The following is a 16,263-nucleotide window of genomic DNA, read 5'->3' as shown; positions in this document are numbered from 1 at the left end:
GTGCGGGAAGGAGGCGGGAGGTGGAGCTTGGGCCGCGCCGCCTGTCCCAAAATGCGCAGGCAAGGGTCTCAAGCTGCCGTGTAATAAAATCTGGGAGGATCGTTGTTCCGTCGGCTGTGGCTCCCGTCCATTTCGGCGAAGAGCTTTGTGTGAAGCAGCCCTTGGTTGAAGGAGGGTGGGTACCCCACAGCTCCAGTGCGTCTTCTCGGCTTATGATATTCCCGCCCTGTTGTTGAAAATTATACAGCTTTCTTAGTAACTTTTCTAGTTAAAATTTATAATTAATTGTTTTAATCAATCATGAACAGTGTAATCTTCCACCGTAGCCAAGCACTTAGAAAGGTTTGTCATAAGCTGCTATTGTGGGAACACAAGTCGGGAACATTACTATAACTTTTAAATTTTGCTCTATATGCTTCATTGGACTAAGCATGGGAGAGATATATTGCGGAAACTGGACATACAGAATACAGAATTTATAGACTACACGGACATTTTGCAGAACCCAGAGATAAAAGAAACTAAGACAATTCAGCAATTGTCTTACCTGGGAAAAAGATAACAAGACAGTAACAAGACTGAAAATGGACATTAATTAGCATGAGAGGCAAGAAATCTACGACCAGTAGAATATAAAATACTATTTAATGAAGATAACTGTGTATTTTATAGCCAAAGAACATTAATTTCTTTGCTGAAGTGTATAAATAGTGAAAAGTTTTGAAAGTGTGCATGTATCATAAGTGAAGCTCCCCCTATGTACCCAGCACTGTGAATGAAGTAATGCTGCTCTCTAATCTAAACATGGAGTTTCATTTAACCCGACGTTTTCGGTGACAGTACCCTGGGGAATGGGACCTCTGTCCCAGCCACAACCTGCTTACGGGAGCGCTGCTGTGGGGACGTGCTTAGGTGTTGCACTCAATGGGCTGCCTGGCAGGATGCGGGGGCCTGGGACTGTCCCGCCAGCTCCGGAGCACCGTGGGGACACGTCGGCCTCCCCTGGGGAGGGCAGCTGGGACAACTTGATCCCCGAACTGCCTTCATAAGTGGGCGCTAAGACCCGGCATCAGGTTTGGGGGCTGCTCTACCCCGGGAGGGGCCGTGGCAGGGGGAAGGCATAGGTGTGGAAGGGCAGATGTGGGCAAGGAGAGGTCCCGGCACAGGGGTTACCCCCGGTTCGGCTCCCGATACTCACACACTCTCCAAACCGCAGGGCCAGAATGTGGCGGGCTGTCCCATGCCATCAGCGATGAACACGGACACAGTCCTCGGCTAGGAGCAGGGAGTCCCGCCGCAGGGTGTCCCCGTCGGGGCCCCCAGGACAAGCCCTCCCGATCTCCCCGTCATCTCGCGAGCGGCCCTCGACCTCCGAGCCGCCAGGGGGAGACGCACGCCGCTGCCGCCATGCTTTGTCCTTCCGCGGCGGGCCGGAAGAAGCCGTCCTTTCTCGGCAGAGCGCAGCCATGGTGAGATCACGGTGGCGCCGCTCCTCGCCGCTATCCGCCGCCATCCGCCGCTACCGCGGGCTGTGGCCGCCCCCCGCGGGGCGACAAGCGCGGGAGGGAGCCCGGCGCTTGGGTCCGAGGGGCGGGGGTCCGAGGGGGCCGCGGGGGGATGGCTGGGTGGGGGCCGTGCCTGGCGGCGGCCCGCAACACACTCTTTAATGCGTCCCATCCTGTAGGCCCGTGGCCCCAAGAAGCATCTGAAGCGCGTTGCTGCACCCAAGCACTGGATGCTGGACAAGCTGACGGGCGTCTTCGTGAGTGCGGGCCTGGTTTGGCATTGAAGCTCCGGTCGGGCTTGGGTCCGAGGCCGGAGGTGGGGCCGGGGCCGGGGCTGGTCGTGGCAGGCGCAGTCGCATCAGGGGTGCTGCGCGGGGGCGAGTCGTAAACAGCGGCAGTTAGACAGGGCAGGAGGTGTTGGTTTAACGTTAGGGTCTTTGAATAGCGTTCGTGTTCCCCCCGTGTGCAGAGGATATGATGGGGTCGTTGGCTGTTCTTTTGAAATGGATGCTTGTGCGCTGTTGGGGGCAGTTTTGTGAGGCTGGCAAGACATAGGGGGAACTGCTGTGAATAACAAGAACAGGGAGCTTCAGACAGTTGCTACATGTGTGGCAGCTGCACTTTGTGCTGCTGCCCTTCTGTGCTCTTGAGGGAGCTGTTGGTGCCATGGTTTCCTCCTCTGGGGTGGTTGATGCTGCTTGAGCCTCCAGCAGAAAGCTTCTGTCCGCAGGCACCCCGCCCATCAACAGGCCCTCACAAGCTGAGGGAGTGCCTTCCCCTCATCATCTTCCTGCGCAACCGGCTGAAGTATGCTCTGACAGGAGATGAGGTCAAGAAGATTTGCATGCAGAGGTTCATCAAAATAGATGGCAAAGTCCGCACCGACATCACCTACCCTGCGGGCTTCATGGGTGAGTAAGGTTGGGGCAATTCCTTAGGCAGTTCTCTTGCACTGGTGGGGGAGTGTTTTGTGGGGGTGGCATTATTTGAGGGGTAAGGTTTCCATGCTGGAGTTAACGAACAGATATGTATAAGCAGTTGTTACTTAGTCTGGAATTGTGTACTGCAGTGAATACCATAGTCAGATACCTGTAAGTGCCTGCTTGACTTGGGTAAGTTGCTGTTCAGATTCCACCCTTCAGCAGTTTTTGCTAATTTGCACTCTGTCATAGAAAAGATGTGAGCCTGTCGTCAAGGGTAGATCCCAGCCTCATCAATCGCACCCTAATTATTCAGCAGTCTCTGTTTATTTTTAAACATGAGCTTGATCCCAAGTGAGGGACTCGGGCAATGAGCTGGTAACAGCTGCTGCTGTATTTCTCTGTCTGCAATCAGATGTCATCAGCATTGAGAAGACAGGTGAGCATTTCCGCCTGGTGTATGATACCAAGGGCCGGTTTGCTGTTCACCGCATCACACCTGAGGAGGCCAAGGTGAGGAGCTTCGATGTGGTGTAAGTGTGGGTCCATTGGGTTTGGTTGGGGCAGTGCTTCCTTTTTGTCATCTCCTGAATGAGAGCTGATGTCTCTCTTCCTTGACAGTTGAGGCCATGCTGCACTTGAGATTGGGGCACTCAATGTTGTGGTGAAGCCTGGGTCGGGGGCGATCTCTGGGTTACATGAAAGTAGTTCACAGATGGGTGTAGGTGCATTGTCTGGTGCTGGAGACGATGTTGTGGGCATGTGCTGGATCAGAGGGTTTTAAGGTGGAGGAGAGTCTTGGTTTTGCCAGCTAACAGTGACCAGAAACATGGAACTGCCTGTGGTGTAAAAGCCTTGAACTTCTTCCCAGGATAACAAAACTGCCTACTCAATCTGGATGCTGGGGAGCAGCTTCCTCATGCATTTTCCTTAACCCAGGCATGGTGTGCCTGAGCTGCAAGGCCAAGCTCTGCTTTATGTCTCCTTCCATTAAGCAGGCTGTACAGGCACACAGCTGTGTGGATAGCAGAGCTGGCTGTACTGGAACCAGCTGTGGTGTGGTTCTCCTTGTCATGTGCTTCTCTGGCTACTACTCTGTTGATATATGAAGTACAGAGAGGCTGTGAGGGAATTAGGGTGACAGGCAGGAGGGAAATCAGTGCCCTGGAGTGTCTTTCTTGGGTCCTGGAGAAATGCAGCCTTTGTCTCTGTTGTGTGCCCACAGGCTTCAGGGAAAAATAAAGGAATTGCCCTGGGAAAGACTTTTCTGTGAAAATGTAGTAGTGTTTGTGGGGAGGCTGAAGGCCAAGGTGGGCTGCTGCTCCCAACAGCAAAGGTGTTTTTGGGTGGGGCTGTTGCAGAGCTGCGTGGCAGCTGTTCAAAAGTTGTTACTGAGGCGGGGAGCTGGACAAGTCACTCCTTGGGTTCATGTTGTGCACCCTGAGTGTCTGGGTGTTTTGCTGGCTAATGGCTCTTTGGTTCCGTAGTCCATGGCATTGCTTGCTGCCTCAGCTAAGAGGTATTGGATTTTGTTTGCAGTACAAGCTGTGCAAGGTGAGGAAGATATTTGTGGGCACCAAAGGAATCCCTCACTTGGTCACTCATGATGCCCGCACTATCCGCTATCCAGACCCCCTCATCAAGGTGAATGATACAGTCCAGATTGACCTGGAGACAGGCAAGATCACAGACTTCATAAAGTTTGACACAGGTAGGTCTTGCATCCCATTAAAGTACTATATGGTTCCCTGCTGTGGAGAGCAGTGTGGAAGTTAAATGCTAGACATATTTGCACTGAAATAGAGAGGCAATGATGTCAGCTTTTGGAAGGGGTTTTTTTTCCCAGGAGCATGTCCACCTGGAGCAGGAGCAGGGGATTCTTCCTGTGTCCTGGCAGTGGGAAGCATTTGGCAGGGGCTTGGCAGTTCTGAGACAGCAGGTAGAAGCAGCAGGCTGGTGGGGAGGTGCTTCAGCATGTCTCTTCATGGTGAGAGGCAGTTTCAGTCACAGAAAGCTGTGAGCAGTGCTAGCACAGGTGGGATGGGAGTGTTTGGTATGGGCAGAGAGCCCAAGTGGAAGGACTTCACACCACCTGGTGCCAGCTCTTGTCACACCCATATTCCCTTACTCAGGTAACCTGTGCATGGTGACTGGTGGTGCCAACTTGGGCCGTATTGGGGTGATCACCAACCGGGAGAGGCACCCCGGGTCGTTTGACGTTGTCCATGTGAAGGACGCCAATGGCAACAGCTTTGCTACCAGGCTCTCCAACATCTTCGTTATTGGCAAAGTAAGGCTGTGGGGACACCAGGTGGGGACATCTCTCTTGTGAGGGGCTGCTGGCTGAGGCAAAGAGCCTTGGTGTTTTCTTAGGCAGCTGTCTTCCCACACAGTGAAGCTTCACTGCTGGCCTCTGTTCTTACTCGGCTCCCTGTATTTCTCCCTACTCTGTGAAGGGGAAGAAGCATTTGCAACTTTAGGAATGAGCATGGTTTCAAGAAGCAGCCCTGAAACATGAGAGCTGGGGGCTGAGCAGTGCTCAGACTTTGGTGTGATCTGGGCAGGTGCTGTGACTCAGTGCCTCCCATAAAGCCTCTGCTGCTTTGCCATCCCTGACAGGCTCTTTGTTCAGGTTGCGGGGGGGTGGTGTTTCAGTTTGGGTGAAGTACATTCTTCACAGATGTGGTTGACAGGCAGCTGTAGACCTGTGCATCCTTGGCAACTTCCTTAGCGGCCTCTGCTGCACCAGTTCTACCCCCATGTGCACCTGAGTCAGCATGAGCAGGGGTGGGCTTCTGCTGCTTTCCCCCTTAGAGGAAGAGCTGTGGTGCTCTCTGGATTTCCTGATGTGGTTTCTTCTCCCTTACTGCAGGGTAACAAGCCATGGATCTCCTTGCCCCGTGGAAAGGGCATCCGCCTGACCATTGCTGAAGAGAGAGACAAGAGACTGGCAGCCAAGCAGAGCAGCGGATAAAGTCCAGCTCAGGCTGGCTCTGGTGCTGTCAGTGTGTTAATTAAACCATTTACTATTATGGCTCTGACTGGCTGGGGAGTGTCTTGGGGCTAGGGTGGGGAGTCATGCTGCCAGTGCCAGGCCCTGGTCTTCAGAAGGTCCTGCTTCTCTGGGGAGACTGCTATCAATCTGAGCAACTACTACAGCCATATTCCAGAAAGGCAAGTAGGAAGGGTGGGAGAGCCTTCAGACTGCTCTGTCTGTCCCTGGGAAGGTGTTGGCACAAGCCCTCTTGGATGTGCAGAAGTAGGGATCTGGGGAAAGCTAGGTGGGCTCTCCTGTAGCCAGTGGTGCCAGGTCAGCTTTAGGGGTTACCCCAGATATGTTTGCTTCAAGGGTGTTGGTGCTCAGTGTCCAAGCCTGGCTGGTGGCCATGCACTGGGAAGATCCCGAGGGATGCTCCTCTGTCTTTTCTATGGAGATGGAGGGTGCAAGTGATCACACTGACAGCTTAGACTAAGTGGGAAGGGAATGGGCTACTGGGGACACTAAGCACCAGCCTGGCAGTCAGCTGATGCCCTGCAGGAACCTGGATGCTGGGAACCAGCTGTCGCTTTGGGAATGGCCCTGGAGGACAAGGTGGGCAGGTGTGGGCAGTGTGCAAGGGCAACCACACAACTGAGCTGTGCCAGCAAGGATGCAGGAGGCACTGTAGGGAAGGGGAGGTTGTGCCTGGGCATGGTAGGAAGGTGTGCAGGCTGGGGCCACCAGGTCCAGGCAGGTATGGGCACTGGAACACTGCCAGTGGAGAAGCTGGAGTGATGGAGGTGTAGAAGAGGCTGAGGGTGCAACCTCTGCTCTGCTTGGCCTGGGGAAAAGGAGCCTTGAGGACTCTCCCACTGCCTGCCTGCTTTCCACTGCTTGCCTTGCAAGCACCTGTCTTCCAAGATGGATGGGGCACAGACCTGCACGAATTGAAAACTAGTATCTTTTCTTGGCTTCATCAGGTGTGATACATTTCAAAGGTTCTCCTCCTCCCTGGCGCCAGGACCCGAAGCGCCGGCAGTCCCCGATGGAGAAGGCACACGGGGGCTCTCACGGGTGAGGAAGCACAGGTGGGCATGGCGGGGCAGCTCACCGGCGGGGCACGGCCGGAACGACCCCGACGTGCCAAGGCGGAGCACGAGGTCCTGCGCTGGGGGAGCGCGCTCAGCGTCAGCCGCAGCTCCTTGCTCTGGGCACCGGCCGAGATTCTGCAGGCCACGGTGCAGAAGGGCACTGCCCGGCCGCGGCCCGCCGCCGCGCGTTCCACGCCACCCGCGAACTTGGGCGCTCCGCACGCTCCGGATGAAGCGCCCGGCCAGGGGCAGCTCCGGGCACTTGGGCACGGCTGCGACCGCACAGCGCAGCCCGAGCCCGCCGCCACCGCCGCTAGGCACGGCCCGCCCCCATTGGCTGCACGGTGATACCGGGGGCTGGTGTCTTGCCGAGGCAGTCCGGCCGCTGCGGGACGTCGCACAACACGGGGACACAGCGGAACGCGGCTCAGCTTTGTCACCACGACTTTACTGGAACTGCCCCGAGGGCACCCGGAAAACTAGCAGGCAACGTCCTCCTCCCCAGCCGAGAGCATCAGTCTCAGCCCCCAACGCAGTGTCGCAGCCTCCTGCCGTGGCCCTTTTCTGTCTCCTCCGAGAAGCAGTCAAGGTCTGGGCCTGCTTCAACTCTGCAGAGAGAGGATGGAGATGTGGGGGAGCTGCTGATATTGCAGCAATATCCCTTCCAGCATCTCCTTCCCAGCGTGCATCCCACAGCATCTCACCCAACAGAATCTCCCACGGAGGTCCCTGCTGCCACCCCTCCTGGCACCTCACCTGCCAGCAGCACCTGGAACTTTCTTGGCCGAAGAGCATCGCAGGGACAGCTATCATCTTCTCCCACTCTCTGTCCCGCATGTTGAAGGTCAGGTGCACCACAGGTTCATTGACCTCCTGCAGCTCGCTGGAGCTGAGGATGTAATCCCACTGAGCCAAGCTGGCTCACTAGGCTGTGTAGTGGGATGGTGTCAGCATCCCAGCTCACTCCAGCATGGTGACTGACACTGACCCCCACGCCCCTATTAAGACTCAACCCCCTCTCACATCGCAGGCTGCAGGCCCACAGCCTGTCCTCGAGAGGGCTCTGCTTCTCATAGGAAGGCACAACCCGCTGGCATGCTCTGCTCTTGAGGGGAGACAAGAGAACACATCTGCTCACACCAGACCTGCGGAGGCCAAACCCCACCAAAGCACCAGAGGAGCCCCCAGGGACTGATGGCACAGAAGGGAGGTGATGGAGAACAGCACGGCAGCCAGCCTGCCCCCCCCAGCTGGGTGTGAAGGAGGCAGGGCTGGGAACCATCAGCAACATCCCACCAGCTCTGGTTCACAGTGCCACCCCAAAGGTTTCCCTTACCTTTGGGCAGTCCCAGCTGCTGCAGCTCACTTGGCAGAGACTGGCTGTCTACATCATACTTGGCTACACTGGAGAGGATAAATCCAAGGATAAAACCAAGAGCGATGATCACCTTCACACCCTTGACTCTGCAGATGGGAGGGAGGGTGAGCTCTGTCACTCTGGCAAGGTATTCCCAACTGCATTGCTGCCCATCCCTGGAGCACGGCTCCATCGGGGGATGGTGGTAAGGCCAGCAGTGCTCAATTAACTTTGCATCTGAGGTCAGCTTCAGGATCTTGTCATACTGTGGGGAAGCAGAGCATCATGGTAAACACCAGCTAAGACTCTACCAGTGTTAATACTAACAATTCTTACCTGAATATTAATACCAATAACACTTACTACGTATGTTATTTCTACTAGTAGAGGCTGGTAGCATTCTCAACACCGAGGAACATGAAGAACACGAGATTAATTAATGCTGTTGATTATGCCACTGTAGTGTTGAAACACTTGGCCTCCAGTGCAGTAGCCCCACACTTACCTCGATAGCCTCCCCCAGCAGGTCCCGCAGCACCGGGGTGCAGATCAGCTCCGGCTTCACCGAGGACTGCGGTGGAGAAGGAGGGGGGGCAGCAGGCCCGCAGCAGGCGGGGGGCTGGCACGTCAGTATTTTGGCCAGAGCGCCGATCTCGGCCAGCACGCAGTCGGGGCAGTCCAAGTCCCCGCAGAAGGGGAACCGCTGCCGGGAAAGAGGCGCCCGGAACCCGCAGCGGACTCTGCACGCCCTCCCCGCTCCTCCGCCGCCTCCCTGCCGCCGACCCTCTCCCCACGAAGTCAGCGCCGCTCCCTGGTCCGGGATGCGAACGCAGAGCCCGCCTTTGCCACCCGCAACCACTCCCGGGCATCCCTTTTAGCCGGGACCTGGGCACGAGAGGTCGGAGAAGGGGAGGGGAGTCTCGGGAGCGGGACCCAGCGCGACCGCGGACCCTTGGAGCAGCATGAGCTGCAGCCGCGCAGCTTCCGAGCCCCGCCAATCCCGGCCCGCCTTTCTCTGACCTGTCCAATCACAACCGCCCTATCAATCCGGGCGTGGCCCTGGGCGATCGTTCGCCTGGGGCTCTGCTCCCGCCGCCGCTGCTTTGGGAGCCGGCGGAGCCTCGTCAGGTGATGCTGAGGCTTGGAAAGGGCGGGGGGAGTTCTGCCAAGGAAACGGGGAGACGGCGGGCAGCGGGCGGAATCGCGGGAGCGGGCCGTGAGGGGACTGCGGGAGGTCGCGGAACAGAGCGCGGCGGGCAGGGGCGGGTTGGGATTGGCGGGGCCGGCGCTGCCTCAGGTTGTGATTAGCTGGGCTGGCCGGCTATCGCCTATGAATAGCGTGCGGTGGGGACGCGGGCGTTAGTGCGGTGGCGGCGGCGGCGGCGGGAGCTGCAGGTGCACGACCTGAGGAGCGCCGCAGCTCCGGGACGGAACCCGCGCAGATTTCGGTCCGGGGAGCGCCGGTGAGCACGGACGCGGCTCTAGCGTCTGCGGGGGGGGGGGGGGGGGGGGCGGCGGTGCCCAGTTCTTTACGTCGCGCCCTGCGCGGCTCTGGCGGCCGCTGGGGGACCTGGAGCGTCTAAGGGCGAATAGCTGCTGGTGGTAGTGGCGGCCGGGGAGCACCTGTTTTGTGGTTTTCTGCATTTAGAGAACTGTGAAATGCTGGGAATAAAGCTGTTTTTTTCCCCATTTTTTAAATTTTATTTTGCTTTAATTTGCAGTAATCACAGCTTCCTTTATTAAACTACTTCATTATTCTGCTCTTTTATTGCAAATTTCTAGTAAGTTGTTTTTACTATATATCTAATGTTGACTCAATAAGGGTTGTAGAGCTCAGGCTGAAACATGGGCTGCCTGGGGGAAGTGAGTGAGGGGGCCTTTGGGAGAGGGTTGGGAGGTCAAGGCGGGGGGGAGGGGAGGTACATGTTGGGCATCAGGCCTCAAGTGTCCCCAGAGTTGGGATACCTTCTAGGAGGAGTGGGACAACTCCAAGAGATGCTGAAGTGATCAAAGTAATTGATTTGTGGCCTTATTAACAGCCCCGGGCTGCAGTGAGAAGCAGCAGCGGCTTTTAGCTGCTGGCAGTGAGAAGCTGAGGAGCAGGAGCTGAGCAAGCAGAACTGGAGGAGACAGAAATACGGTAGGATTTGAGGACAAGAGTCTTTGGGGCTGGAATAGGGAATATGGAGCCAAGATGTCAATGGCTGAGGCAGGAATCACTGGGGCTTGGAATTGGAGGAGCAAGCAGGGGAGACTGTGCGGGTCAGACATTGAGACTGCAGGATTGGGGTGCTGAATTCACTGGGGGCCTGGCCTACTGAGGGTGGGGCTGGCTACTGCGTCTGGGCATGGCACGGGCCGTGTAGGGCTGAAAGGGGCCTTTTAGGACTGCTTGCGCCTGAAGTCTCCTCCGTGCTGGCATGTTGCCATGGGGTGCAAGGGCCACCGTAGGGCTGGAGCTGGAAGCCAGTGTGTGTGTGGGTGTCTGGGAAATGCTAAGTGGGCCAGGGATTGTCAGTGGGAATGGCATAAAAAGTGTGCAGCTCAGTAAGGGCCTGTGCGACGGAAGCAGAAAGCACCGTGGGGCTGGCATAGTAGTTCTGGACCTGGGGTGGGGGCTGCAGGGCTGGTGGTGAATTCATTCTGGGGTTGGGGTATGGATGGTGGGGTGGGCTTGGGGGCCCTAGGGCCAAGATGGGGAGGGTGCCCTTGAAAGCTGCAGAAGATTCTGCTGGCAGAGATGCGGCAAGCCGTGGCTGGAGCTGGAACAGAAGAGCTGGCAGTGCAATAAAGCTTGTGGGTTGACAAAGAGCTGAAATCACTGCGGCTGGGAAAAAGGGGACTCCGAAATGGCTGAGGCTGAAATCACTGGGGCTTGGAATTGGAGGAGCAAGCAGGGGAGAGAGTGCGTGTCGGACATTGAGAATGTGGGATTCTTTTGCAGAATTCACTGGAGGCCTGGACTACTGAGGGTGGGGCTGGCTACTGTGTGTGAGTATGGGATGGGCCATGTAGGGCTGAAAGGGGCCTTTTAGGACTGCTTCTGCCTGAACTCTCCGCCGTGCCGGCATATTGCCATGAGGTGCGAGGGCCACCGTAGGGCTGGAGCGGGAAGCCAGCGTGTGTGTGTGTGTGTGTGTGTGTGTGTGTGTGTATGTCTGGGAAATGCTAAGTGGGCCAGGGATTGTCAGTGGGAATGGCATAAAAAGTGTGCAGCTCAGTAAGGGACTGTGCGATGGAAGCAGAAAGCACCGTGGGGCTGGCATAGTAGTTCTGGACCTGGGATGGGTCTGTAGCACTGGAGGTGAAATCATTCTGGGGTTGGGATACGGATGGTGGGGTGGGCTTGGGGGCCCTAGGGCGGGAGCTAAGGTGCTCTAGAGCTGGAGCCAAGACGGGGAGGGTGCCCTTGGAAGCTGCAGAAGATTCTGCTGGCAGAGATGTGGCAAGCTGTGGCTGGAGCTGGAACAGAAGAGCTGGCAGTGCAATAAAGCTTGTGGGTTGACAAAGAGCTGAAATCACTGGGGCTGGGAAAAAGGGACACTGAAATGGCTGAGGCAGATATCACTGGGGCTGGGAAAAAGGGACACTGAAAGGGCTGAGGCTGAAGTCACTGGGGCGGGGAAAAAGGGGACTCCGAAATGGCTGAGGTTGAAGTCACTGGGGCTGGGATAGTCCCTGACGTAGCCAAGGAGAGCAGCTGCTGAGAATTCCGATCCCGCTGTTCCTGTGGTTCTGGATACAGTGTTTCAGTAGTGTGTGCTTCTGTCCTATGTGCTGCTAGATGTACTTTGGAACAAGTTGACCCTTTCATCCCTCCCCACCTGCATTCTTCCTAAGCGTACGTTTTATTCAGCAGCACTCAGATGAGAGAGAGGAGCTCTGTTCCCATCAGCATAAAAGGAGAAAGTGTGCTCACAGAGACCTAAGTTGTTTGGTCAAAAAATTCTTACTTTGGTTTGGTCCAAAAAATGTTATTGCTGTGTGCAAGCTCACGGGGAGGATTTTATTCAGCATCACTCAGTGGGACATGAAAGCTCCACTTTCCCTTTTCTTGAACAGCCTGAGACTCAATATTACTTGATATCAATTTTATTACAGGCGTTTTGAACTTTTTGAAGAGCCAGAAGGATTGTTTGTGCATGCATGTGTCACTAATATCCCTCCTCCCTCCAATGCAGGATGGGGGAAAAAGGCTGCAGAGCTTCCTGCAAGGGGCTGTAAGTGCAAATAAAGAGGAGCCAGAGGTTTAGTTGATATGAATCACTGTTTCTGAAAAGAGCCTGATGGATTTGCTGATACCAAAACCAGTAGGAATAGGAGACTGAACTCGGGCATGGTGATGGTCTCCTTGGCTTTAAAAAGCTTTAATGGCTTTAAAAGGCATTTCTATCAGACCTGGTTTATTTTTATTACCTCTCATTAAATTTTAGAATAAAAAAGCCCCGCTCCATCACTGCTGCTGTGATGTGTGACAAAAGCCCATCTTCCCTCCACTGGGAACAGGTGAGAGATGGAACTAAACCCCAAAGGATTTTCTGCTCACTGATGGCACGTGAGTTTTCTTGGGAATTCTCTGCCAAATGTGGTCAGTTGTTCTTGAATGCAGCCATGAGGGGAGTCGAGTGTGCCAGCCCAGATCTGCAAACATGCAGTGCCAGAAGGAGAACCCTTGAAGTGTCACCTGGGATGTGTTCCACTGACTCACAAGTGGGTGCTGTGCCCAGGTCCCCTGTCCAAATCCTGGGCGGGCAGAAGCCAGGACTGCACATTGCTCGTGATATGAATTCAGTTTTGGGGAGGTTAAATACAAATGAGGTGCCAGGGAGGGAATGGCTTTTAACTGTAAATATTTTTGTCCTAGAGGAGCCCTGCCCAGTCGGACTGCTGCCCAGTGCTGCTCCCTGACTGCACGCTCTCTTGGTGAGCCTCTGTCCTGCTGGCCGTACCTTTTCTGTCCCCGTGCCGCTCCGTGCCCGTCTTTACCCTCCCGAGCACGTGGCGTGGTCGATTCCTGTCTCCCGGTCCTGGTTTCCCTTTTTGTCTCTGTGTCCCTGCGTCCTTGCTGTGTGTTTGGGACTCCGTCTTTTTGTCTGTCCTTCTCCGTGCCTCACTCGTGTTCCCGTTCTGTTCCCTGTGGCTCTGTGGTGCTCCCCGTGCCATTGTTTCCCCCGGGATCCTTGTGTCCCCTTTGCTGCCCCTGTTCTTTTTTAATCCCTCTCTCTCGTGCTGCCCATCTAGCATCCCTTTTTTGTGGTTTTGTTTTTTATTTTTTTTTTCTCCCTTTCATCCTGCACCTCGATCTTCATTTTCTTTCCTGTGTCCTCTCTGCTGCCACTCTCTGCCTCGTGTCCTCTGTGTCTGCGGGGCTGGGGAGGAACTTCAGCCCTCCTGGGGGCTGCCCCCCCCCCCCCCCCCCGCCCTTTCCTTGTGCCAGCAGGGTCCCTTTTTGGGGGCATGGACCCGTGGGAAGGGTTCCCATCAAGGGCCGTGCTGCCGTCCAGGGCAGCTGGAGCGGTTCTGTGCCTTCATTTTCGGGGTGAGGAAAGAAGGCTGAGGGGGGGACGGGGTGGAGACTCGGGGGGCTCCGATGTGTTTCGGGGCAGCCCGAGGTCCCCGGCAGAGGGAGCCACGCTGCGGCGCAGGAGCAGGGGAGTGGGGAATGGGGGGGGGGGGGGGGGCCGTGCTGGGTGCCCTCCCCCAGAGGGACCCACGGGTGCCAGGACATTCCCAGGGAGGGGTGGCCGTAGAATACATGAAAAATAGCAATATAAAAAAAACACCTAAATCTCGTTGAAAAGAAGTATTTGATTGGTTTTTATTTGGTTAGAGCCAGGGGTTTTATATAGGTTATATAAGTCTAAAATATACGGAATGCAATAGAAAAATAAATTTTAAAAGCATTTGTATAAATATAAAATATAAACACAGAAGTTACACATCTCTATAAAATACAGAGTATATAATATAAATAAAGCAAATATTATCAAAATACATAATGTCTAAATATAAGTTGTAAAAGATGAAACTAGAAATATAAAAAGATTTAACTATGGTTTAAAATAAATGTTTTATTGGTTTTTAATTGGTTAGGGGCAGGGTGTTGAAGAAATAATATAAGCAACAGATAAATATCCAAATAAAATAAGGACAAATGGTATAAGCCATAGATAAATCTACAAATGTACAATAAAATACAGACATGAAATTAGAAATGCATCTATAAATATATGTAAGTATAAATCTATATAGAATCAGAAAAGTATTTATGTAGTATTTATGTAGTATTTAATACAATTAATATTGAATCTATTCTTATAGTATAATATATACGTAATATAAATGTACAAATTACAGATATAAATATGAAAAATGCAAGTAGAAAAATATATTTGAATATAGTATAAAACAAAGTGGTTTGTTGGTTTCCATATGGTTAGAAGCACAGCTTTTTAATGAATGATATTAAAAATAAAAGCATACAAATATGTTAAATATCAAGATATAGATATACATAAAATAAATAGTAGTAGTAGAAAGATATAAAAAGTAAAAACAAAGTCTTGTCTATATTTTGCACCATATTAGAATATAAATTAAATTGAATATATAAAGATATGTGTAGACTATGAATAGATATATAAAAGAAATAATAGCAAATAGATACATGTATATATATATCTCAATATATATATATCTAAAGGGTTTTGTTTGTTTTCATTTCATTAGAGGAAGGCATTCTTTAGTTTCGGCTGGGGTTTATTTTGGTGCATTCATTTAGGGGGATTTCCTGAAGGGATGGATCTCGTTGTTTCATCCCCCCCCCCCCCCCAATCCCTTGTCTGTCTGTCTGTCTGTCTGTCTGTCCGTCCCCAAAGCGCCGCAGCCCCGGGCTGAGCTCGGCGGCAGTGCTGCCGCCTTGTGGGCACAGCGCGGTACTGCAGCCGTCGCCTGTCTGGGATGCAGCCCCACAGCGAGCAGTCCGGAGCAGAAGTGTGAAAGCTGGGATCCTTTGACTTCTGCAGGGGGACTTCATTTTCTTTTCCTCTTCTTCTCTTCCAGGACCGGAGAAACGGTTCCACTCCTCCCATCTTTGCCAAAAGCTGTGGTGTTTGAGGAGCCAGAGCCAAGGTGCCTTCAGCACCAGGGCTCTGCACTGGAGGGCTCCCGGTCCTGACCGCGCAGGGTTCCCCTTTTCCTCCCCGCTGGGATGAAGTGTCTATGGAATCTGGGATCTGGGTGAAACTGCGGCTCTGCTGGTATCCAGGGACGTGAGGTTCCGGGAAACTGCGTTTCCCTGTGGCTTTCCAGGTCGGCAGGAGCCGGAGGAAATGGGGTGCCAGAGCCGTGCCCCATCAGGCCGTGTTTGCCTCTGAGGAACAGAGAGTCCGGGCTGAGGTGAGATTGCCAGGAGTGCTTGGATGGATGAGCTGTGCGGGGAACGGGGAGCTCGGAATCGCAGCTGCTGCTGGATCCATTGCCTTAGGTCTGCTCCGTCTGTGTCTGTGCCAAGTGGGATTTGTGCTGGGGAGAGAGGTGCTGTGGGGAGCCAAAGGTGGAGTAAATCCTCTGTGGGGATGGGCAGCGAAGGACTGAGTAGCAGGGAAAGGAGAGGATTTCTAAAGGATACGACTGTTTCTGCCAAGAGCGGGGTGGAGCAGCGATGGGGGTGGTTGGGTTTGGCCTGGGCTCTGTTATTCTTGGTGCCATTTTAAAATTCTGTCGTGTGATTTACTGTCCGGGAGCTTTCGAACGAGAGCTGACAGAAATGTAGGTTAAGCCTTGGAAGTTGGGTCCATTGACTGCAGCAGCTCGCCGAGGCTGGAGGACTGGGGTGATGGCTGCTCCCAGGAAAGGTTACTTATTTATTGATACTGTGTCACATTTCCCTCAGCCCGGAATGGCTGTGAGTTTGTGCTCTTCTCAGTGGGGGATTGGAGAAGGTTTTGGCTGTAATTAGAAGTGGGAGAAAAATCCTGCTAAATAAAAGTCTCCCCTCTGTCCCCCCTAAGTTATCCCAGTTTGTCCCAGCTTGGAGCTGCGCAGAAGTCAGGCAGGGGAAATGACATCAGGGATACAGCTGTCAGTTCCGAGGCAGAGAGAGAAGATGTAGCAGCCAAGGGCAGGGGAGGGGAAAGGTTTCAGAAAGCATTTCTGTGGTGTAATGAATGCCAGTTTCTGCTTGCCCAGGGAGAAGAGGACGAACTCCCAGCCATTCAGGCCTGACAGTCCCCTGCAGCGAGAGCATACACTGGAAGAGTTCAGGGTCGAAGACAAGGCTGAGGGAAAATCCAGGGTATTTGTAAGGGATGATGAGAGGTGGGCCCAGGGTGAGAATCCAGTGGGTAAAGGGAAAAGTGGTGTAAGGGAGGAGTAATACAGGGCAGGGGCCGATAAGGTAGGATGGGTG

The 16,263-nt window shown here is 53.9% G+C and overlaps 1 protein-coding gene and 1 pseudogene across 1 annotated transcript; one reads left to right on the top strand and one right to left on the bottom strand.

Moving 5' to 3' along the window:
* The first annotated feature begins 1,336 nt into the window (after nucleotides 1–1,336).
* Nucleotides 1,337–5,459, top strand: LOC134049925 (small ribosomal subunit protein eS4). The gene is made up of 7 exons (XM_062502687.1): nucleotides 1,337–1,469; nucleotides 1,685–1,762; nucleotides 2,236–2,416; nucleotides 2,841–2,938; nucleotides 3,965–4,136; nucleotides 4,558–4,715; nucleotides 5,298–5,459. Exons 1-7 carry the CDS (start codon nucleotides 1,467–1,469, stop codon nucleotides 5,397–5,399), a joined length of 792 nt encoding a protein of 263 aa, XP_062358671.1. The 5' UTR covers nucleotides 1,337–1,466; the 3' UTR covers nucleotides 5,400–5,459.
* Nucleotides 5,460–6,864: 1,405 nt separating this feature from the next.
* On the bottom strand, nucleotides 6,865–10,495 carry LOC134050216 (COMM domain-containing protein 4-like; annotated as a pseudogene).
* Between the last annotated feature and the right edge of the window lie 5,768 nt (nucleotides 10,496–16,263).

Source organism: Cinclus cinclus, chromosome 15 (assembly GCF_963662255.1).
Source record: "Cinclus cinclus chromosome 15, bCinCin1.1, whole genome shotgun sequence".
Lineage (NCBI taxonomy): Eukaryota > Metazoa > Chordata > Aves > Passeriformes > Cinclidae > Cinclus > Cinclus cinclus.
Note: the sequence above shows the minus strand (reverse complement) of the source record. Positions and strands in the feature narration are given on the sequence as shown.

Excerpts from the sequence above, each read along its gene's own strand:
- LOC134049925 (XM_062502687.1), top strand. Across the intron at positions 2,417-2,840 it reads CTACCCTGCGGGCTTCATGG|ATGTCATCAGCATTGAGAAG; the intron begins GTGAGTAAGGTT and ends GTCTGCAATCAG. Across the intron at positions 4,716-5,297 it reads ACATCTTCGTTATTGGCAAA|GGTAACAAGCCATGGATCTC; the intron begins GTAAGGCTGTGG and ends CCCTTACTGCAG.